At 43.4% G+C, this 24,979-nt stretch overlaps 1 protein-coding gene across 1 annotated transcript in view; it reads right to left on the minus strand.

Annotated features, from left to right (window-relative positions):
- Positions 1-24,979, minus strand: part of DPH5 (diphthamide biosynthesis 5) — a 326,819-nt gene that overhangs the window by 255,057 nt on the left and 46,783 nt on the right. The window contains exon 2 of the mRNA XM_069232182.1: positions 17,766-17,890. Coding sequence (XP_069088283.1) covers positions 17,766-17,890 — 125 coding nt within the window. The remainder of the gene's footprint in view (positions 1-17,765; positions 17,891-24,979) is intronic.

Genomic DNA, 24,979 nt, shown 5'->3' on the forward strand with positions numbered 1-24,979 from the left:
AAGAAACTGAAAAAGTGAATACCTAACACTATGCCTTAGCACAATTAAAATGAAGGGAACACTGCAAATGACACTCTTCTAGGGGGTTGTTGCTGCAAATAAAACGGTTTGTCCTAACCGATGAATGGGACCTCCTAAGGCCTATTTTCTTATGCTTCCCTGCACAGAGTAAACCTTCCCACCAGAGCAACACAAGCAAGACAAACAGTTTGCAAAGAGAAAAGCAACATGTTGTGATAAAAGGACCTTTCCTATAAGTTAAATTGCCTTTGTTTTCAAACAGTTATACTGGAGCTGCTCTCCACCTAAACTTGGAAACTACCCAGAGTTCTGTCTTCCTTTTTGCATAATTTCTGCAACACTCTAAGGCTGACAGGGTATTGCTTTGATGTATATATATATATATATATGTATATATATACACACACACACACACACACACACACACACACACACCCCCCCCCCCCCCCCCCCACCCCCCAGGGGAAAGTTCTGCTTGTCACAAGCACTAAAAGACTGCCCTCCAGAGTTTGATGTATATGCAAACAAAATGGGCATGGGCAGTGCTCAGGCCCCCCTGGCGGCCCCCAGCACGCCCTTACTGCCATCCTTTCCATGGCGAGGTGAGCACCGTGGAAAGGCTGGAGGTAAGGTGAGTTGTAATGAGCCAGGTGGCGCTGAGTTCAGCGGGGCCTTGGCTAAGTAGAACTAAGACTGCCATCATCCCATCAGGAACATTGTTTCCGGCAGGAACAGTGGTCCCCTGGCAGTCGGACCGCTAGGGTCGTAATGTGGCGGTCAGACAGTCACAGTTGCAGCGGTCTGACCATCACTGCAAGTGCTTGGACCCCCACACTCGTAATGAGGCCCTAAGACATTGTGATTGTTGGGAGGATGGCTTAGTTACTTAGAAGTTTCATGGAGAGATATCTGTGTTATGAGTTTAAATATCAGAATGGCCAACTCCACCTTCTATCCTTCGAAGGTCTGCAAATTGAGTTGCATTACACTAGGTGACAGTAACAGCTGTAATTTGCAGTGCTTAAAAATGGCAGGAGTGTGCTACGAAGTACTATATGAAAACAAATGATTATTAATTTATATGCCTATAAATGAAAAGAATCCAAAGCACAGCAACACCCTGTAAATGTGGAGGTTTGATTACATTCATTAACCTGTTAAACAAAATTAAGATAGGTCAAGACTCCGCACAGGCACTTGTATGCCTATTTATTACTTAAGTCCTCTTTTGGAAATAATAAAATGCATGTATTCGGAACACTTTCTTGAATACTTATCATTTGCTAGTTCCAGTTTCATATTTTGACTGCTTCATTCAGAGATTGTACTTTAAAGCCTCTCCGGAGATATTTGATCAAACGTGGTTCATAAAGAGACCCTTAGTTGTGTACAGTTGTGCTTCTTCAATGGCGTGGTTGTGCTTCTGTAGTGTGCACATTTATGTAAAAGCATATCTGAAGCCAAAAGGTTGAGTAAATAATCCACCCAGATGAAAGCCGTTGGGGGCCAACTTTTGACAGCACGACCACATGTGCTGGTACTAATACACAGAAGTTGGTGGGTAAAAATTACCAAGAGGTAGATGACACTGAGCTCCGTCTGAAGATGTCTACCTCAGAGGGAACAAAATAAACGAGAAGCAGCATAAAGATGGGAAATTATATTGGAATGCAACATCTGAGATTCAAAGCAGCAAACAGCAGTCTTGTATGTCAGCACACAAACTTTGGGTGCCATACATAATATAAGGTAATGTGTTGAAAGCAGATCTTCCAGTTATCAACTAATAGCATCTTAGCAATTTAACAGTATCATAAAGATGCAGAGACTATGAGTACCAAGGTGAACGTGAATGGTCTACAATAAAAAATAGTTGTAGTACAAATGCTCGATTGGACAGTTAGCAAGATTTTATGAGGGATGGTGTACTGCAATCTGAAGGTGGCTACATCTCCAGAAGTATATAAACATGTAAGAGACATCCCAGAGTTGGAATGGTGCATAGAGTTTAAAGCACAATTTCGATACTGAGCACGTTTAGACTCAACATATATGTATGCTACAGCAAAATCAGAAAATGGGGGAGGTATGATACAAAGTCTTATATTTCGAGACAGCATTAACACTGTACATTATTATACATCTTTCAGCTGGGGAGTACTGCTACAGTTAGCCCGCAGCACGAGAACACAGGAGGGCATGGCGAAGATATAAAGAGACAATAATACAGACATTTTCATGAGAATTTTCTGTATTGTGCAAACTTGGCTAAATCAAATAGAAACATATTTAACAGAGCCTCGGATAAGAAAAATGGTAACATTAGTGTTAAGCAAGGATCTGTGAAACTGGAGCAAAAGTAAATCCTATTTATGATTTCGTTAAAAAAATAGAGGTGTTTAAAGGTTTTAGTCACACTTCAGTTCATCCTTGGCCAACGAGGAACTGGCTGCCGGTGGGGGACCTTCTAAGTCTTAATAGCAAGAACCCATTTTCTATTTCAATTCTGTAGCTGAGAAAGTACAGACATTTTCCCGACTTCCTTATGTTGTTAAGAAAATCGTACTTGAATATGGGAGCTTATAAAATAGGAAAAATTGAATGTAAGCATTGGTCACTTTTAATACTCCTATGTGAGGTTTTATAATTTTTATTGGATTACGCTAATGATACGTCAAATGTACAGGCAAAATCTGCGCACCCAACTTTCCTTGTAAAATGTTCTTTGAGTCTTTATAGCCTACATTTTACAGTTGATTAGCTCTATCGAATACGAATGATTTATTAAAAATGTTAATGCAAGGGGAAAAGTTGTATATGTGCTTTGTGACGGAAATGTGCACATTAAGAGATAATTTAATAAACCCTTGAGCAATCTGTGATACTCCATCCACGCCTTAATAGAGCTTGTTTCCCTAAAGAATCTCCTGCCATGGACAAAAATGGGCTATGCTTTTTAAGTAACAAAGCATTTGAAACAGAATTTGCATCTTTAATAAGGGTTGCATATTTGGATAATACATTTTTGGAGATACCTTTGTTACAAAAAGCAATCACTCCTAGGTATTTGAAGTGGTCTGTCTCCCTCAAAAATGTAAAATATTAAAAAACATTATTAAAATTAAAATAACATGTTTTAAACAAATCACTGAAACTCCTGAAACTTTGTAATGATTCTGCCACATGGTATTTTATTGACAGGTGAATTATTGAATAGTAAGAAGCATCCTTTAGTTTTCTATATCGCATTCTGTAAACGGCTATGGATTAAAATCAGTTGAAAAGCATATAAGGAAATGGGGAAAAATATCTAAAGTAGTGGTCTTTGGGTCCTTCTTTATTATTTTTTTGTCCACATTTCAGCATTGGTTTCCACTGCTCGTGGATCATGCATCTGTTGATATCCAAGTTCAGCACACCAGAATCCTTAAAAACATCTATCCAAATAAGCTTTGGCAAAGCCAATAGGTATGAACCTATTGGCTTTGCCAATGGTTTTAGTCATGAGGCATAGCATCCCTGCTGCTGTCACATTGCTAAAGACCAAAAAAAAGGCTTTTGAGGCTGCGCTCATTTGTTATTTTTAGTTACTGATCCAAGCTGGATCAGTAACTAAAAAGAAAAAAAAGTGCCAGAGTGTTATTTAAAATCTGCTTGGGGGGAGCAATTGGCAGGCGGCAGAAGCAACACGGAGGTATGAGGGGGTGGGTTTTTAAGGTGGGTGGTAAAAGTAATACTGGGGTATGGGTGGAGGGATCATACTTGCAAAAGATGGTACTATGAAGTTGGTTTAGAGAAACCACATGACTTCTGAGAATCTCACTTCTCAAAAGCATGAAGGAAAATCAGACACATGGGGAAAAAAGGTTTGGTAAGCATATATTTTTGCAGGTAATTGTCCATGTTACGATTATCAAATCAGGATAGGAGATATTTAAAGCAGTCCAAGGTATCTTATTACATGCATTGAGACCCCAAAATCCATACTCCTATGACATGCAGTATCGGATGAAGGAGATGATCTAGCCAAATTATTGGTCAATAAGAGAGTGAAACACAGCCTGGCACGCCAAGTCCTCTGCCCTGAAATTAGTGTCAAGACTCTAGAACTTGCAGATAGTGTGGAAAATAAGACTGGCTTTACCTTTGCTGAACTTTGTTCCAGGCTTGTCTTAAGAATGCCACTGATATGGCATTGGAAAAAATTAAAAGAACTCTATTAACAATGAAGGCGAGCTTCCCAGTCAATTCACCAAAAAGCCTAAGTCTTGGATACATTATTTAAATCCTCACAATTGACAAGTCGAAGCCACAATTGACAAGTCGAAGCCACACTTGACGGGCACTTTATATAGACTCAAGTCCAGACAAAACTTTCCTGACCTTAAAATTATGAAGTTGCTTTTCTGTAGGGTGTTCTTTGTGGTCTAGAAATCACTGAAGAATAAATTAGATCCTGGTTCAAATAGTAATCAGATAACCATCAGTACAAAATGATGCATATGAGGAACCATGTTCAGTTCAAATGAAAGAGTTGATGGTCTGTGTGCTTCATGTGAAGAGCACATGTAAGACACTGTGGCAGGCTGAACGGTATAAACCAGACGGAGATCAGATAATAGGGTAAGTAAGGGTTTATTTATAGATATTTTTTCTTTGCTCAAGTGTTTTAGTAAAGTTCAGTTTATTTATGGCGTAACCCGGTTAAATGTCTCTTCTTTAACTCGTCGTTCTTCTCTCTCTTTTCCTCCTCGGTCAGGGTGTTCTGGGAACTTGGAGAGGCTCCAGGGAGGTACCGGCAAGAAAACAGAAGAATGCCATGGTAAGTATAAAGGTGTTTTTTGGGGTTTTCTCTATTAAGAGGGAATAGGGAATGGGTAAGCAGGGAGATATGAAAAGTGTGTGTTCACCCGTGTACTGTGTTTAAACCCAAACAATGTCTGTGATTCAGGTAAGTAACTTAGGGTGCGCCCGAGAGGTTAGGTTAGTCAGTCCTTTAAAAGGCTGTGCCCTTCCTTTCCCCTTTTCCCCTCTCACCCCTCCCCAGTTCCCTTTCCCAGTGGGGTTTTAAGATTTCTTTCCCTTGTCCCTAGGAGGGACCGTACCTTTGTGAGCCACGACCCTCGAGGGTCGTGGCTGGGCTCCTTAGTCCGGATCTCCGGTGTTCCCAGGTCCGTGGTCTTGCTCTCCACCTCTCTGTGGCTGCTCGGTTCGTGCTTTGTTGCCTCCTGCTGCTCCGCGGTGCCTCCGTCGTCCGTCCTCCTCTCGCCGTCCACACACCTCTCTTCACTGTGACCCGGCCCTTTATGGCGTCCCGCGGTCTTGTTGCGATCAAGCGTTTCCCCGGAAACGGGGAAACGCAGCTGTGTCGGATTGAGCGTCCCCATGGTAACATGGGGACGCGGAAATGACGTATCGGGTTCGCCCGATACAGCGTCTCCTGCTGCTGCCGGCGCCGGGATCGGGGTTGCCCGATCACATACCCCTTCCCAAGAACGGTCCTGTTCGAGGACCGGAGTAGGGCAAGGAAACCTGGATAAGTAATCCGCAGGACCCTGTTGCGCTCCAGGGACATGACAAACCTGGAAGGAAAAAGGCTGAAGTTCAAGAAACCATCGCAGAATCCTAGAGTTGGAATCCTTATGTGAAGCAAGCCAGGTAAGGGGAGCATGATCAGTATACAGTAAAAAAGGTCGACCCAGGAGATAATATTGCAAGGTCTCTACTGCCCATTTAATGGCCAAACACTCTTTCTCAATGGTGGGGTAATGGCATTCCCGGGGAAGCAGCTTCCGGCTGATAAACACAATCGGGTGATCCCTACCATCCGAGTCCGGTTGTGCGAGCACTGCGCCAATGCCCACATTAGAAGCATCCGTGTATAGATGAAAAGGTTTAGAGAAATCAGGACATTGCAAAACCGGTTCTGAGGTAAGGGAGGACTTTAACCGATCAAAACTATGTCTTTGACTGTTAGAAAAAGAAGCCAATTTGTTGGGGTGCTTTTTGGATAATAGATCTGTAAGAGGGGCCGCCACAGTGGAATAACCCGGTATAAATCTACGGTAGTAACCCACTAGCCCAAGAAAAGAACGGAAATCTTTCTTCATTTTTGGGGTTGGTGCGTTTTGAATTGCTTCTACTTTAGTCATTTGTGGTTTTAACGTACCACTGCCTATCTTATAGCCGAGATATAATATGTCAGTCTTCCCTAAGATGCATTTCTTAGGATTAGCCGTCAACCCTGCTTCTGCGAGAGTAGTCAAAATGCGGTGTAGATGGTGCAGATGGTCTAGCCAAGTATTGCTAAAGATGACGACATCATCAAGATAAGCGGCAGAGAATGAATGGAAGGGTTTTAACAATCTATCCATCAACCTCTGAAAGGTTGTCGGCGCTCCATGAAGACCAAAAGGTAACACGGTGAATTGATATAAACCAGATTGAGTAGAGAAGGCTGTTTTCTCTTTGTCTTCGGGGAAAAGGGGTATCTGCCAGTATCCTTTAGTGAGGTCCAAGGTAGACATATACTTAGCTGTTCCTAGCTTCTCGAGAACATCATCCACCCGGGGAATAGGATAAGAGTCAAACACAGAGATTGCATTGAGTTGGCGGAAGTCAATACAAAAACGAACTGTTCCGTCCGGTTTGGGGACCAGAACTACCGGTGAGCACCAGGGACTGACAGAAGGCTCAATTACTCCTAAGTGTATCATCTTTTCTATTTCGTCTTCTATGATATGTTTCCTAGCCTCTGGAATACGATAGGGCCGTAATCGAATAGTCTGTCCTGTTGGTGTTCTTATTCTGTGATAGATCAGGGACGTTCTGCCAGGTGTGTCTGAAAACACCCCTGGGTACTGTGTTAATAGGGCGTATAACTGATCCTTCTGTGACTTTGTCAATGAAGTGTTGACAACGGGCATATTTGCCTCTTGTTGATTCCCAGAGGGAAACAACTCTATCTCTACTTCCTTAACGGGAGATAAAAGACAACTCACTGCTACTCTCTCGCTAACCTCCGCTTCTGCTTCCCATTTCTTGAGGAGATTCACATGATAAATTTGTTTTTTTTGGGGGTGGACACTTAACTCGATGAGATAGGTGACAGGGGAGATTGCTCGAATAACCCTATATGGCCCCTGCCATCTGGCTAATAACTTTTGATCAGATGTGGGTCTCATGATCAACACTTTGTCATTAGGAAGGAATGTACGCAGTTTACTTCCCCTATCATAATATTGTTTCTGCAACTCTTGGGCGTTTTCCATATGTTGTCGTACATTCTCCCATAAGTCTTGTAAATGTGATTTAAGCTTCTGAACGTATTCTAACACTGGTCGCCCTTCCTCTTCTTCTTCTTCCTCCCATGTTTCGATGGCCATATCTAAAAGGGAACGGGGTTGCCTCCCGAAGACCAGTTCGAACGGACTATGTCCTGTTGAGGACTGTTCGTGTGTTCGAATGGCATATAACACTAAGGGCAGTTTCTGGTCCCAATCCCTCCCTGTCTCGTCTACTATTTTCTTCAATAGTGTTTTAATAGTCTGATTGTATCGTTCCACGAGTCTGTCTGTGGATGATAAACTGAAGTTTTAATCTGAGTGATGCCGAGTACTTTGCAGATCTGCTTCATGAGGTTGGACATGAAGGGTGTACCCTGGTCAGTAAGAATCTCTCGGGGAAACCCTGTCCGAGTGAATACCGTTATCATTGCCTGTGCTACTGTTTTAGTCGTCATGCTGGCAAGAGGAATGGCTTCGGGATACCGGGTTGCATAGTCTACTATAACTAGTATATAAGTATGTCCCTTAGTTGAGGGAAGCAAGGGTCCAATTAGATCCATCCCCACCCTACTAAACGGGATATAGATGATGGGAAGAGGTAGGAGAGGTGCTTTCCGGGGCCGGCCTGGTTCGGTGAGTTGACACCTAGGGCATTGCGAGCAATATTTCCTAATGTGGGCAAAAACTCCTGGCCAGTAGAATCTTCGGAGGAGATATTCCTCAGTTTTGTCCCTGCCAAAATGGCCCCCACCCGGTTGATTGTGGGCTAGGAAAAGTACTTGGTCTCTATATGTCTCTGGGACTACTAATTGGAATTTGCGTTCCCCTGCCCTGGTGGTGGTCACCCTATACAAAAGGTTGCGTTGTCAAGGAAATAGGGACCCACCTCGTCAGTTTCTTCCGTTTTTGCTGTTCTCCAAGCATGAGTGAGAGTAGGGTCCTCCCTCTGATGATGGCGGAAACTGATGGCTGCTCTATAATTCTCGGCTATAACTCTTATGGGTTGATGTTGTTCTTTAACCTCTCGAAACTGCGCCTTGCCTTCTCTTTTTTCCCGACGGGAAAGTTTTCTACGATATGGGGGACAGTCAATTTCGCTATAAGAAAAAGGAGCCTCGGTCCACCATTCGAAGTTCTCCTTTTGGGTACCATTTAAGAGTTGCTGAAAGTGTACGTAGTCTGTTCCCACAATACATTCTTCAATTAGTTGCTCCATAACACCCATAGGAAGAAAGTCTCTATAATTTCCCCACTCTACCTCTACTGTGGAAAGGGGGTATTGTGCCTTATCGCCGTGTATACAGCAAATAGTTACTCTTTGGCAGGTATTTTCATCCACCGGGTCTATCAGGTCTTGGCGTATGACCGACTGACTACAACCCGAGTCTATGAGGGCAGAAAGGAGATGACCATTGATTCTTAAAGTCTGTTTAAATTTGGTGTCCCCTTTTCCTGTACATAAGACCCTGCGTCGAGTTACTCCTATTTCCATAGGTTCCGCCCCCTCTGTTTTCCTGGGACACATGCGAGCTATATGTCCCCATTCTCCGCAGTTAAAACATTGGGGTCCGGGTATTGGATGAGCCTCCCCTGGTTTACGTGGGAATGGGTCTTCTACGGGATATCTCTGTGTGGGCCTTGCTGGAGGGGTAATGGGTTTGGGATTGGGCCGGCGTGATATTGATCTTACGTCCGTGGATCTGTGATATGCACAAGCCAGGTCTATAGCCATATCCGTATCCACATTGGGATGTTGTCTTATCCAGTTTTTTGTACCTGTGGGTAAGGAGTCCAAGTATTGTTCGAGGATGATTGTTTTGATAACATCCTCTCGGTTAGTTCCTATAGGACCCAGCCATTTGAGCGCCAAGTCCTTAACCCTAAAATAAAAGGTTCGGGGGTCCTCAGTCTGTCCCCATTTGACTTTACGGAACCTTACTCTATAGTACTCGGTGTCGTGACCTACCCGTTCTAAAATGCTCTTTTTAATGTCTTTATAGGGCGTAGTTCCGTCCGGATTGGCTGCCTGATAAGCTGCCTGTATAAGTCCGGTGAGTAAAGGTGCGATGTATTGTCCCCATCTCTCTTCGGGCCACTGAGCTGAAGAGGCGACCCGCTCAAAGTTAGTAAAGAACGAATCTGGATCTTCCCCTTCCTGATATCGTTGGAGAACTGAACTGGGGACATTAGGGTGCACTTTACTAGCAGCTATGGTCTCAGTTAACTTTTTCATGGCCGTCTCATGAACCAGCTGATTGTTTGCCAATATGGTGGCTTGGCTCTTTAGGGCGGACTGTAAAGCTTCCCTATCTTCCTTGGCCTCGCGCTGGTGAGCTTCCCAAACCAGCTGTAAATGACGCTGGCCTTCCGCCAGCTGTTTAATCATGTCCTCTAGGCTAGGATGTTCACTCATGGTTATACCGTTCCTCAGCCGCCGGGGGGGGGGGGATATCCCACTTCTGACACCACTGTGGCAGGCTGAACGGTATAAACCAGACGGAGATCAGATAATAGGGTAAGTAAGGGTTTATTTATAGATATTTTTTCTTTGCTCAAGTGTTTTAGTAAAGTTCAGTTTATTTATGGCGTAACCCGGTTAAATGTCTCTTCTTTAACTCGGTCGTTCTTCTCTCTCTTTTCCTCCTCGGTCAGGGTGTTCTGGGAACTTGGAGAGGCTCCAGGGAGGTACCGGCAAGAAAACAGAAGAATGCCATGGTAAGTATAAAGGTGTTTTCTGGGATTTTCTCTATTAAGAGGGAATAGGGAATGGGTAAGCAGGGAGATAGGAAAAGTGTGCGTTCACCCGTGTACTGTGTTTAAACCCAAACAATGTCTGTGATTCAGGTAAGTAACTTAGGGTGCGCCCCGAGAGGTTAGGTTAGTCAGTCCTTTAAAAGGCTGTGCCCTTCCTTTACCCTTTTCCCCTCTCACCCCTCCCCAGTTCCCTTTCCCAGTGGGGTTTTAAGATTTCTTTCCCTTGTCCCTAGGAGGGACCGTACCTTTGTGAGCCACGACCCTCCGGGGTCGTGGCTGGGCTCCTTAGTCCGGATCTCCGGTGTTCCCGGGTCCGTGGTCTTGCTCTCCACCTCTCTGTGGCTGCTTGGTTCGTGCTTTGTTGTCTCCTGCTGCTTCGCGGTGCCTCCGTCGTCCGTCCTCCTCTCGCCGTCCACACACCTCTCTTCGCTGTGACCCGGCCCTTTATGGCGTCCCGCGGTCTTGTTGCGATCGAGCGTTTCCCCGGAAACGGGGAAACGCAGCTGTGTCGGATTGAGCGTCCCCATGGTAACATGGGGACGCGGAAATGACGTATCGGGTTCGCCGGATTCAGCGTCTCCTGCTGCTGCCGGCGCCGGGATCGGGGTTGCCCGATCACAGACACCAATCATCTACTCTTTTGGCTGAGGCAGGTACAAAAGTGAAACAGGATCTTCTCTCTAGTAAATGTTAGCTCTACTAACTAGAAGAGACTGTATGTGAAGATGGGTAGTAGAAGTTTCAATTTTCTTGTGGAATAGTTTTATTGACCTCATGGTCTTTATAAAGCTTACAATATTCTTTAGGTAAAAAAGGTAGATGAGATACCCTTATGAATGTAATATTTACCCTTGCTGCATTATACAATCATTGTACTAAACACACAGGAAAAGAAAAGCGGCAAAGTGTCTACTTCCTGCCACAAATCAACTATTGCAGCAACTTCATCAATACATGTTTTTGATGGAGGGGTTTCTGGCAGATGTCATTAAATTTATGATCTCTCCATAACTGCGAGTGGCAATATTTTAGCTCTGCATTAAATCAGATATCAATTTGAACAATGGAGGAGATGGATGATGAATATACTCTTAAATTGGATCAGGAATGTGACTTTACTGATGCACAATGGAGTAGTATACCACAGACAGGTGTAACAAATAAGAGTGCCAAGCCTAGATCGATCACAAATGAAGTCCTGAAGACCTAAGGACTGGAACTGTGTGATCAACAATAGTGAATTTGCTATTGTTTGGGGAGGTGTAATGTTGTCCCAGCACCCCTCCTGTTTAAATTCACACAATCCATATTATAAAGACACATTTCATAAGCAAACAGTCTTAGAATCAGTCATATGAATAAATCTTCAGTCCATTTCTTGTCTTGTATCAAAAGCCATCCTTTATTCAATTAATTCTTTTTCTTCTCTATTTTTCTATAAACGCCTTTACGTTGCAATCATTCCGCCAATGCATTTTGTCCTTTTCCAGGACTTCAAAACATGATATATACAAATTTAGGCCTAGAACACCCCCATTAAAATTCCTAAAATTATGTACCTAACTGAATTCCACAGTCTAAAGTTGAATGTATTGCACAACTCACATATCTTTATCATATGGCTTGAGATAAACACATCTGTCATAACAGTATAGATTTCGTATCACATATAACAATGTCCCCCAGGTTCTGTACATGCATATTTATAAAAATGTATATTCAGCCTAACCTGCTCAACCATCATATAGATTAGCAATTGACTATTCAGCGTTCTTTCAAATAGTAAACATAGCATAATAACACATGACATCAAATAAGCATCCCTGTGATGTTCTAGCATGATAACCATTTATTGAACCAAACCCAGCCCCTCATGTCCACACAGAGGACAAATATTTCTAATGTGATGCCCATTTATTTAGCATCCACAGTGTTCAAAATGTTCCACATGTAAAATATTCAAAACTATACGCTTATATCCCATGCTAGATCACCACAGGGATACTTAAAAAGGATTTTAAATTACAATTATTTTTGAGAATGACATTTCTACCTGTTCCCAAAGGTTTTCACTTATTATTAAATGTAATAAGGAAACCCAGTGGTGTACTATGGGAGAAGCAGGCCTCGCTGTAGTGAAAAACGAATTTGGGAGTTTTTCATTATCAGGACATGTAATATACATGCTCACTGTTTTAAATACACTGCACCCTTCCCTCTGGGCTTTTTAGGGCCTACCTCGGGTGACGTATGTATCCAAAGGGGGATTGGACCTGGCAAAAGATGTATTTGGCCAAGTTGAATTTGCAATTTAAAAACTGCACACTAGCCTCAATAGCAGGCCTGAGACGTGTTCTAAAGGGCTAATTGAGTGGGTGGCACAATAAATGCTGCAGGCCCACTAATAGTATTTAATTTACAGGGCCTATGTACATGTTATATCATTTTACTAGGGACAAATAAGTAAATTAAATGTGCCAATCAGGTGTAGGCTAACTTCCCAATGTTTAAGGAGTGAGCACAAGCACTTCAGCACTGGTTAGCAGTGGTAAAGTGCACAGAGTCCTAAAGCCAACAAAAACGAATTTCAGCAACAGGAGGTGAGTAGGCAAAAGGTTGGGAGGAAGACCACCCTAAAGGCTGTTATGTCAAACACTCCCTTAAACTCTGATGTGACAACTGCCGACAAAGTTCAGGGGTACAATTGAAGAAGACTTGAGGTAGTAAAGAAAAGTATAAAAAAGATAAAGTAGAGGCTTCATTTCGAAGCTCTTTCCATGGGGAGGATTCACACATGCATTTTTTGTGTGCACAGGACACATTCATTACCCAAAGTCATTGATTCTATTATAAAGATATTTACTACTTTTATGTCCTTTTAAGGGTGATTGACTCTGATGTTTCTGTGCTTTGGAACGAACCTTTAGTAAAACCCTCTTTGTTATTCAGGGCAGACGTATTATTTCCATTGTCAATGAAGTGAGCAGGCTCTGATCCAACTGGTGGAGCCTTGGGGACTCTGACCCTGCAATCGGCTATCCGAGTCTCCAAGTAAAGAAGAACCCTCTGCAAATGGTAGGACATAATTTATTCCATAAACCATCGGGCCCATTGTTGAATCATTATCTTTGACATCTGTCCTCAGGTCTTTGAAAGATGACTTTATACTGGTGAAAAATTAGTCCTTCAGTAGAAACATCTGAGGCACATTTATCCACCAATCAAGCTTTGGCCAAGTGGAAATGATGGAAAAAAGATTCAAAGATTCTGGAAGGACTTTCCATTTCGTTATGGGCACCACAAACGGGGATGGGTTGGATATATATGGATATATATATATATATATATATATATATATACATATATATATATATATATATATATACTGTTAAAGATAACTACTACATATTTAACATAATTACTTAATTACTAATAGAGGGGAATAAGATGAAAAAACAAATGGCGCCCACAAAATTGAAAAATGGAAACAAAACTACTTCATGGCTACAATTTATAGAAAATGGCAAAGTGCTTGTTTTTACTGTTTGTTAGGAAAATGACAACGCATGCTACAATGTTCACACAAAAGTCCCCCTCAAAGTAAATCAGGACTGCAGCAGATAGCTGCGCACCTTCCACACAAAGAAAGCACGGGGGGCTTCAGTCGCCACACCGGGTGCTGGGCGAGACAACGTTATAGAGACTGACCACCCCACAATATATGAAGTCGAAAGATGCTGATCTGGAACGTAATGGTCCTTCGATGTCATTGAGCCGTCACAATGAAATGTCGGTGGCGCTCATTCCTAATACATTTGAGATTAAATGTCACACTACGCAGCTGGGCACCAGATCTGTGATTAAATATAATGCATTTCGGATGCGTTGCGGTCTCGCACACACGCACTTCTCCTTTTCCGTCAAACTCCTAACCACAGACACGCACCCTTGGCCCCCACCGATGACAACAAACCCTGTCCCGCGTGGCCGAGTCTTTGTGGCTGTGCGTCGCGCGGGCCTGCTTCCGGTAATGAGCCTTGACTGGTTTCCCTCGGGGAACGGGGCGCCTAATGGGGGTCTTGGTAGGCGACCTTGAACGAGGCGTGCACATCCTAACTCAGGTCTCTGGAGACAGAAACAAATGTATAGGCAGAGGCAAATAAAGGCACCCGAAACTAAATTCAAAGAGCGTAACAAAAGGCAAAAACGGGGCCTCGTTTGTAAATCATTATTAATACGACGCACCAATGTAGCACAAACCACAGGGCTTCTGTGCGCTAAAATAGCAAATTCTTGGGCAAACAAAAGAAAACATGAGCCGAGCGCTGTACTCCGTAACTTAACACCCAGATGCGTACTACAAAAAAGCGAACAAGACGGCTCAGTGGGATAAATATTTGCCATGGCTGTCTACTTGTCACTAGTACATCAGAAGGTAGAAACACATGTTCAACTGCGCTTTTCATTCTTCTGAGGTCAAAAGACGAAGTACAAAACGGGGTAACAGCAACACCTGCAATTTACAGAGCTTAGAAGTAGGAACGCTGCGCTTTGTACGGCTACCGAAAAGTAAAGATTATTATAAAATATTGTTTTGCTCGTTGAGCCCATGATAGTGGGGGAGGGGTCGAGGGTCAATACGATCAGTGGAAATAGCATTATATTGTGATAAAAAATGTAAATTTAAGAAAAGACAACAAATCCTCACTTCTTTTTATATTTTTAAACAAAAGTAGCTTAGGAGACTGGCCATGCATGCAGTTTGTCAAAAAGATGCTATTCTGTATTTGTAAAGTCATCTTCCCTTGCTCCAAGCCAACTGGCACTGGCAGGTCTGGATTTAAAGCACTGATCTAGAGTCCGATCTATAACACCATGAAGAACAAACGAAGTATTTTTCCAGTCGCATCATGGTAATATCCAATACCACCCAGCAGCAGGCCGCCGACTAGGGATTAAAGAAAACGGTGATGGGCTGAGATCCAAAAGCAGATGTAGTGCAAAAAAAAAAAAACACCTATGCCGACCCACATTGTGCCCAGCTCGCTGGCATATTAGGAACGACTATATTTAGGAGGCCTTGGTTTGGGGCCTCAGCTCAAGATCTATCTGGAAAACATGAGGGCAAATAGTGTGTTTAATAGAACAAGTTGTAAAATATTGTGACTTAAAAAGATACACATTTTATGGATAATTTGGAAGGAGAAGGATCAATTTCTGAAGATGTTTGTGAGAAAAATCGGGTGCACGTTAAAAGACACTTAGTTCAAGGCAGGGTCGCACAGTGTTTCATCCTGCGGCACCCACCTGGGCTACTGGACACGAATCACATGACTAAAACACCACCCCACTGGAAAGAAGGGCAACTGAAATCCTATTTTCAAAGAAATACCAAAACACCAGCATTAAATTCTGTGCAAGAACATAATGAGTGCTGCTGCTCCGCCTAGCAACTCGTCAAACCACCTGCGACAGAACATTTGAAACAATCAGAAATTGTGCCCTTATAGCCAAAAGTGCTGCCATCATATTCCAGAACACGTCCCGAATCATCGTGGGTGTTCAAATATTCCTGCATGCTGACCAAAATATTCTAGATTCTGGTCAAATATTCCAGGTGCTTCTAATAAAGGGATGCTCAATGAGCTAAGGCAGCAGGCTCAGGGGTTCAAGTACAGAAGACGTGCGCTTGAGGCACTAGACTGCCGAGTGTGCCAGGCGTCTCCTCGCTGGACAGAAGAGATGGGGCAGCGGGTCATCAGCGCTCAGTCTAAGGCGCAGGGTGGTAGAACAGGAGCAGGTTACCAAGAACACTCAAGCAATAACTCGAAGCCCCAGGCCTCAGACAATAGAACTTTCATGGATGGGGTTATTCTGTTCCGCCTCCTTCTCCTCTTACTCTTCCCTCCCCAGTGTGCTGTGGGAAGCAGGAGGAAAACAGGTAAGCTGGGTTCAGAGGCTGCCAGGAGATAAAGAATACTGAATGAGAAGAACCACAACCGACACTCACCGCTATGGTCAAACCACCAAGTATTCAATCCTTAAAGGGCAATCCAGTGTAGAGGGCGCAATAGACCACAACACCCCAGCTGACAAGATCAAGCAAATATTCTAGAATGCCCTTTGGTGTTGATTATTAGAAGTGCAGGCCTGAGAAAAGAGAACTGTGTTTTTCTCTACACTGGATGGCTGCTTTGGGCAGCCCTGGCCTACTCTGCAGTCATGATTGATTAGAGTATGGAAGGGAAGATGAGAACAGCTGCAACACTGAGCACCACATTGGAGGAAAGAGGCATGTTGTGGTCCCACTTATTAAGCATTCTAAAATGCTGGCAGACCTTGCTGTCCCATATGATCACACATCAGCAGCCCTGCCATGCATGAACCCTCTCTCATTTTCAAGCCCCCAAGAAAAAAGGCCGGATAGCTCCTGGCCAGTCTAGATGTGACCAACATACAAATAAGACTGAGCCATTATAGAGTAGGACTGTAACGCTTCATTAGCATAGACCAAGAACTACAAAAATGGTGAAAGATAAGGCACTCCTGGCCACCTGCATAATGATCAAATCTTGTTTTCAGGAATTTCTTGAGTCATGTCTTATGTGGAGGAAGTAGCAACCCACAGGGGATCGTGCTTTGTTTTGCACTAATCAGCAGTAATGAACAAAAGTGTAACTAACATTCAGAAATCGCCTACAGGCCCTGCCCTCTCATACAAAATGTTTTGCAGCAGTCTTTCATGGCAACACATCAGCACCCCAATCCATCAGCCCTCTAGGGAAATACCCACTTAGCTTCTGGCCAGTCCTGCTGTGTCATAAATACAAAGGAGACAGATCCATTAAAGCCTCTGCACATAAGGGACTAGGGGCCACATGTACTAAAGGATTTTACCCATTCTGTGTCTATGGGAAAAAGCTTTCGTACATATGGCCCTAGGACCCTAATTTACTATGTGCATTTCCCCACAGCCAATCAATCAAAGTTTCTTGTTTGGTTAATAAAAAAACATTACAATGATACAAGTATAGTTACAGATCTTAAAATATTCAAATATTAAAATCGTCTATTTAATCAAAGTAATGCTTATTGGTATTCTCCATAGTTGAATATTGGTTAAACCCTTTGCTACATCTGGCCCTTAGTTTGCAAAAACAAGAAAGTAAAAGACAAGTCAAATATTTCCGAAGAGCAGATGTGATCGATGGCTGTATGCAGCGCCGCTTTGGAGCTGGTGGCACTAGATCCAACAGTCTTTATTGACGTTCCCTCCTCTCTCCGATGATCACCTCCTCCAGAAATTCCCTCACTGCCGATCTCCAACGGTGCCCCTAACTTCATTCTGTTTAAAGTGCTACTCATAATTAATTGACTCCCAGTGCCTGCAACAGGCACATTATCCCTCTGCTCTACTTTATGAGCCAGAACTACGACTAGACACGTTTTCATCTCTCACCAGCAGTACTGTTAATCACCAGACCTATCCTGACATTTTTATTGTTGCCTGACACTGCTGGAAAGTAAGTTCATGAAGCTCACTGCTTTTAAACCCATAAGTTATTTTTAAACACAGTGCCCCCAACAAAGTCAGCGCCTGATGCAGCTGCACTGGTCGCACCGTCCTAAAGCTAGCCCTGGCTGTATGGAAGAAAGTGCAGACGGTGTTACAGAAATATAGACCAGAATGATATCTGTCCTTACCCAAACGGATCTCCAACCACAAGGAATGCAACATCAGAATCACCAGCAGCTTTCAAAATATCGTCCGATTCTTGTTCCACAGTTTCTCGGTCAGCGAGAAGCAACTCTTTGCCGTAAAACTCTTCCTGTGGGTAGAACAAAAAGAGAAAACGACCATTTGTAATGCCATCGCCCATACACATTCACATTACATCTCACCAGGTTAGAGTTCATCATAGGCAATTACTAGGTTCGAAAAAAAGCTATACACCTAAATCTGCAGAAGTTTAGGGTGCTGCATGAACTCTGAAACACAAAGAAAGGACGTGTGGGATAAACAAAATCACCCCAAAGTTACTCTCTTTGCTATAGATAATTTATGGGTCACTCCAGGTTTCACAGAAGGTGGTATAGTTTTCCTGCCTACGCAATCACCTTATAATAGATCAAACTGGATATTTAGGTAAATAAGTACCAATATGTGAGATGCTGCACATCCCACAACCTACAGAAGGGCCACATGACTGCATCAGGGGTTAGCTTTATATCTGACCACTGATTGAAGTTTTGAAGTGGACAATGTCCCCTTTCAGTACAGGTCTGTCTGCCAGGGTCCCAGTAGGGGGTTAGGGAGTCCATTGTGTGAGGGCAGGCCACCAGCCTTTGAAATGTAAGTGTCAGGCTCTCCACCCTTCCAGCCCAGGAAGATCCATTCAGTATACAGATGAGTGAGAGTGTGACTGAGTATCCTGTGTTTGTGGTTGTCTGGGTGAAATGCACAAGGGAGCTGTCAACCAGCCCAGATGTGGATTGGAGACAGGCTGTAAGGCACAGATGGATTTTAAGTGCACTTTCTAAAAGTGGCATTTCTAAAATAGCAATATAAAATCCTACCTCACCAATAAGTAAGATTTTGTATTACCATTCATACTAAATATGACCTGGTGACCCCTTCCTGATCAGAATCTACGATTCAAAAAGTATATGAGGGTAGCCCTAATGTTATCGTATTAAAGGCGCAGGCCTCACAGTTGTGAAAAAACAATTTAGGAGTTTTCCACTACCAGAACATATAAAAGACACATGTACATGTCCTGCCTTTTACCTACATAGCACCCTGCCCTGTGGGTTACCTAGGGCCTCCCTTAGGGGTGACTTACATGTAGAAAAAGGGGAGTTTAAGGCTTGGCAAGTACTTTTAAATGGCAAGTCGAAGTGGGCGTGAAACTGCACACACAGGCCTTGAAGTGGCAGGCCTAAGACATGGTGAAGGGGCTACTTATGTGGGTGACACAACCAGTGCCACAGGCCCACTAATAACATTCAATGTACAGGCCCTGGGCACATGCAGTGCACTTTACTAGAAACTTACAAGTAGATTAAAGATGCCAATTGTGGAGAGGCAAATGTAACCATGTTTTAGGGAAAGAGCGCATGCACTTTAAGGCTTCTCAGCAGTGGTAAAGTGCCCAGAATCCTAAAGCCAGCAAAACAGAATTCAGCAAAACAGGAAATCAGAAGGCAAAGAGTTGGGGAGAGGGATTGTGGGGGGGGGGGGGGGGCGGGGAAAAAGCACATCAAGGATGCCAAGTCTAACAGTCAGCCTCTGAGAAGACTGGTTTATGGATTAATACCTGTTAAAAAGGCCTAGGGTTACAGACGTCATCAGTGTCAATATGGCTTATGTAAAGTGTATCATTCTATATTCCTAAACTGTGACAATGCTGATTCTTAGGAGATTTTACAATGGCAGGTCTTTTTTCTTTTATTTATGTGGATTTTATTTCCTTTTTTGAGATGGAATATGTAGACGTGATGTATTGATTTAACAATGGTTGTGTGGCAATATTTGAAAGGAGCTGGCTAACTTCTATTAAAAAAATAATGTTTCACAAATAAAAATGAGAAATCCACCTCAGTATATGAAAAGCTATCCAATCAGCCTCGTAGAGATTACCTATTAAAATTGCTTGCCATACAAGTTTGTCATGAACTCAGCATCCTCAAGATAGCATTCTAGCTATCTTTCTGGTCGTCAAACACAAATGAAACCAAACGATTACCCTCTCTGCCCTCCAAAAACCCAAACTCGAAACTTTCCTTTGTCTACTTCCCTCTCCCATTTCAAATGTCTTTCTGCACCCAGCCGTGGTACATTTCATCCACTTGTGTCCTTTTCTGCTCCTAATTTCCTCAGGGCTCGAGCTTGTAAATTTCAGCTACTGAATCTGCTTCAAAAATGCCCTCTCCATCAATAATCCTATATTCTTTTATTAGGGCACCAAGGTGCTGATTTAGAACTTGGCGAAGAGGACACTCCATCACAAACATGATGGATATCCTGTCTGCAGTATTACGATCCCCATAGGATATAAAGGAACTGTAATACAGCAAATGGGAGATCCATCACATTTGTGATAGGGTATTCCCCTCCGCCAATTTCTAAATCAGGCCCACAATTCCCACAGCTTATTTTACCTATATCCTGCCTCACTTCACACACCCTTACAAACTTCAGCCTTGACTACAATGGTAGCCATTGCCCAAATATTCTCCTCCTTAACCAAGCACAACATTGGTCCATGTTTATTTTTACTTCCTCTCTGTGTCCTCTCTCTTGTACCCCAATTTACATCTTAATTGCACCCTTTGTTCCCCTCCTTCTTGGCTCCTTCCAGTTTCTCCTTTGTTTATCTTCCTATACCATTACACTCATGACATTCTTCTGTACACTGCTCTTCCACCTTTCCACCACTACCTGCAATCCTATCATTTCACATCCCTCCAATAGCCGCTGGTTCTGCTTGACTGGTGCATTCAAATGATCCCATGAGTATTACCTCAAATCATTAACCATAACACTTCTAAAAATGGCACCTTCCAATAATTAGTTATCAAATAAATACTGGGAAAAGGGACCACTTCCCATAGGTTTTATCCTAAAAATATATTGAAGTAAAGACAGTGAAAGTGGTGACAAGATATAGCGTTAGGAGATGAGGGCTATGAGTAACGGGTAAACAATTAAGAATTAATGGTTAAGTGTCTGGGGGATTGGGTTAATTATTGGGGGGTAGTTTTAAGTGTTTAAAGGGAAAGTTTGGCATTAAGTAGACAGGGGTTATGCATATGAGGGTAGGCATTTAGGATTAAGGGTTTGGGCTACAGAGGTAAGTTTAGGTGCGAAGGTATAGAGCTAAAAGTATAGTGTTAAGAGTTTAGGTTACAAAAATAACAAGGATAACACAGATTACAAAGATAAAGGCTTAAGTGCTAAGGGTACAAGTCGAAAGGGTATAGGGTTAGGCATTAAAGGACTTTAAAGCACAGGTATAATGGGTAAGGGGTTACGTTTTAGGGGTATGAGTTTAAGGGCATAGAGGGTAAGGTATAGGGTTAGGGTTGGGGTAAGGGGATTAGGTATACGGTTCAGGACATTGGGTTGGGTTAAGGTATAGGTTAAAGGGTTAAATGTAAAAGGTAAACATATGTGGTTAAGGACATATGGTTAAGGGTGCAGGGCTAGGGTAAAGGGTTAACCCCTATGATTACATTTGTTTAGAGTCTTGGAGATGTGTTTAAGATGTGTTGATAACTGTTACGCTTACTCTTGGACTATTTGTTGAAAATATAAACACAAAATAAATAAATTGAAGTGCTGGCTTTCACAGTACCCCTGCACCTAATTATTTTCATTGGAACACAGTACAATTTTGAATTGATTAAATTAGAAGTGTTACAAACGAACTGATGCTGCTTCTTAGTAAAAATAATTAGCAAGTTGCAGTCTATAACTTTTATTCTCTTATATCTTTTATTTTGCTGTTGTTTTTCTCTTGCTATAAAAGTGTGAATTGGATAAAAGTGCTTTAAACATAAAAAAAAAAAATAGATCACTGAAATAATCCATACAAAAAGGTCCTGATCAATTAAGCAATTCTACATCCCAGTAGGGGGCTGAACGTCAAGATCCACTGCATTCCTTCTAAATCTACAGTTCTTTGATTCTAGGCATGACATTCCATATCCCATTGGAAAATACTTACAAATCTGGACTCACAAGATGGAGCCTTCAGATTCCCTCATCCCGTATAAACGGTAGGGATTATTCCGAGAGCCTTGTTAGATGTGAACCAACACACCTCAAGGTGAATAAATACATAAGGTCACTCTTCGGCCTAATGGATGTTCCTTGGATCACAAACAGATGCCAACCAGCAGGTGTGTTGTCAACCTTTATCTGCCCTAGTGTACATTTTGTAACCTTTTAAGGTCATGAAAACTCATCTGCAAAAGTGTCCTAATAGAGGGCAAGATGGCAGCAGTGTGAGACGGCCGATCTCTGCTCCCTCGCCTGATCCCAGACCCACAGCCTTGGATCCCCAAATTTTGTGACAAAACCGGCTAAAAAAGTCCCCCTGTTGCAACCGGCTGTCACTCATTTACTTACCTGGGGAATGCTCCTTGAGCTCGGACTGTGCTGAGGGGGAAGCAGACCAGGCTGGATGGGGCTTGCGGCTCTGGCAGTCTGGATGAAGCCAAAACATTGAGGGAAGGCGCATGCGGGGCAGTGGCCCCTGAGAAGGTGAGGGGGAAGTCTCTGGCGAACGCTAAGCCTGTGCTGCGTTGCTTGCAAAGTTTTTAAAGAAAAAACCCCAAATGGAGTCTGAAGCAGAGTCCAAAGCGGCTAAACCACCCAGTACAGAGCAGCAAAGGGGGGGAGGGGGTGGAAGACCCTGAGATGCTGGAGCCTAGTGCAAAGAATGGGGGTCAAGACAGGGACTGTGAGCCACAGAGAGGGACTTCCCTACTGCGAGCGACTACCCTACCACCCCACCTTTAGACACATCTGAGACATTTTTGCAAGTCAGGTGTGCAGCGCTGGAAACGCGTAAGGGTATTACTTGTAAGACAACTCCGAACCAACACCCGGACTGGATTCGAGATGGGGTTTAAGGAACGGCGACAAGTAGTCAACAGAATGGTGATCAGAGTGCAAAAAGGGGGCAATTGATTTCTAAGGTAGCTCCGGACAAGGATCTAGGTGACAAATTATTTTCTTTGTCGGATCAATCTAGCTGGGCTAGCAATGACGATTCTGACATGGAGGTAGGGAAAAGGCGCATATGGAAGATCTCCTGTTCAGAAGGGGGCTCTGAGATGTGAATTCATGGTGAAAATGATAGCTCTGAATGGGGTCAGCTGCTAGGGCAATCTGAAAGTGGTAGGGCTGCTACTGTCAGGAAAAAGAAGAAAAAGAGAAACTCCAATCCAGGCTCACCCAGCCACCCACATACATGTATGGCACCCAAAGACCTCTGCTGGGGCTATTCTGCTACCACCCTCTATGATGGCTCTAGCACTCACCCCAGATCTGAAGTACAGATAGGCTCAATCTCTCTGGAAACTATTCATCAGAGAATTATGGAGCATCAAGAAGAGACAAAGGCCAAAAGTCGTAGAACTCAGTTAGCTTGCCGCAATATGCAGATGTCAATTTGCCGGGAGGCTAAAACGCTCTGAATTCGCTGTATGTATGGGGGAGGCTGAGGCCCGAATCTCCAAACTGGAGGATGATGCCATTGTACAAGGAGCGACTGGGGACTTGATGAAAGCTCAGCTAGACGATGCCCAGTGGAAATTGGCGGATTTAGAGGATAGACATAGACAAAATAACCTTCGAGTATTGGATGTTCCGGAAGAAGTGGAGGGTACAGACCTGCGTGGATTAATGGCAAATTTGTTCAAAGAAGCTCTTCTGGATCTGGCTCAGTGGGACTGGGAGAGAGAAATCCAGAGGGCACACCATTTGCACTTCAAAATCAAAACCAAATTAGATACAGCTGACACAAAGCCCAGATCAATATTGTTCTCCCTCCTAAATTTTCAGGCAAGACAAGCTTTGTATGATCTTGCACGTCCAGACCGTAAACGTACCTCCAGGGGATTTTATTTTCGTGTTAGACCTTACTTCTGCCCACGTAACTGTGGAAATGAGATGGAGACTTCGCCAACTAATCCTGCCCCTACAGAACAAAGGGGCCCAAGTCTTTTTGATGAATCCCGCCAAATTGAAGGTGGTCATTAGTGGCAAGACTCAATAATTTGTATACGAAGTGAAGGCTAAGAACTTTCTGGACTCGCTCTGAGCGCAGGCAGTCATGATACGATGAAAGATGGGGGGATTATTCGGGTTTAGTCTTCTCTTTTATATTCATATAGATAATGCATATAGATAATGGAAGGCAATGCTTTTCCTTTTTCTCTTGGGGGCTTAGGGGCAAGCTTTTATTATGGTCTTGTTAGTTATAAGGTATAGGACAAGTGTTCAGGGTCAAGTCTGGGTGAGGGAGGGGAGCACAAATTCATCGTGGAATGGGACTGTTTAGTCCTATGCTCTCCATGAGTTGGTCGGGGAGGCTAGCACAGGGTGTGGGGCAGGAGTGGTGGTGGTAGGGCGAGGGTGTGGGGCACGGAGGGAATTTGGGGTCGGAAGGGAGGCACGGGGAGGGTGGATCAAGACAGGGCAAAGGCAAAAGGCAAACTTGTGTGTATGGGCAAGACACATTATTCATGCTTGCAGGAAGTATATCTAGTAAAAGTCAATGGGTGATAAATCCCCGGGTACAGTCAAGCAAACATAAGGCAGGTGGGTCAATGGATACTTATAAGCAACCCCATGAGGCATAGGGTGAGAATATGCACAATTAAGATATGCGGTCTAAATAACTCCCAAAAAAAGAAGGAGGGTGGCAGTGGTTCTAAAATCATTACAGCCAGATATTGTCTGTATTCAAGAGACCCACATCCCCTGGGGCAGGCGGATGCATTGAAAGTGCTTGGGCTGACACTTTTAGCCTGCACACAGCAGGCGGTGACAACACGAGGGGTGGCAGTCACGGCTAGGAGCACCACCTGTACTCGAGGTCGTGTCCTGGTGGATAAAGCCGGACGTTGGATTATCTTAGAATGTAAGGTGGGGGGGCTGAGTTCACCCTCGTTAGCATTTATGGATCAAATTTAGATGAAGCTGAAACACTTGAGGCTTTAAACCTGGAATTAGCGACATGGCCCTCTCCGTTAGTAATTTGCAGGGATCTTAAATTCATCTTGAGGTAAACAGGGATTTGACCAGCTCTGATAGCTATCAAGGCAACAAACCTAAGGTGTATAGGGCATTAAAGAGGCTGGTAAAGGATTATGCTCTAATTGATGTCTGTGAAAAACTTAAAGCC

Source organism: Pleurodeles waltl, chromosome 4_2 (assembly GCF_031143425.1).
Source record: "Pleurodeles waltl isolate 20211129_DDA chromosome 4_2, aPleWal1.hap1.20221129, whole genome shotgun sequence".
Classification (NCBI taxonomy): domain Eukaryota; kingdom Metazoa; phylum Chordata; class Amphibia; order Caudata; family Salamandridae; genus Pleurodeles; species Pleurodeles waltl.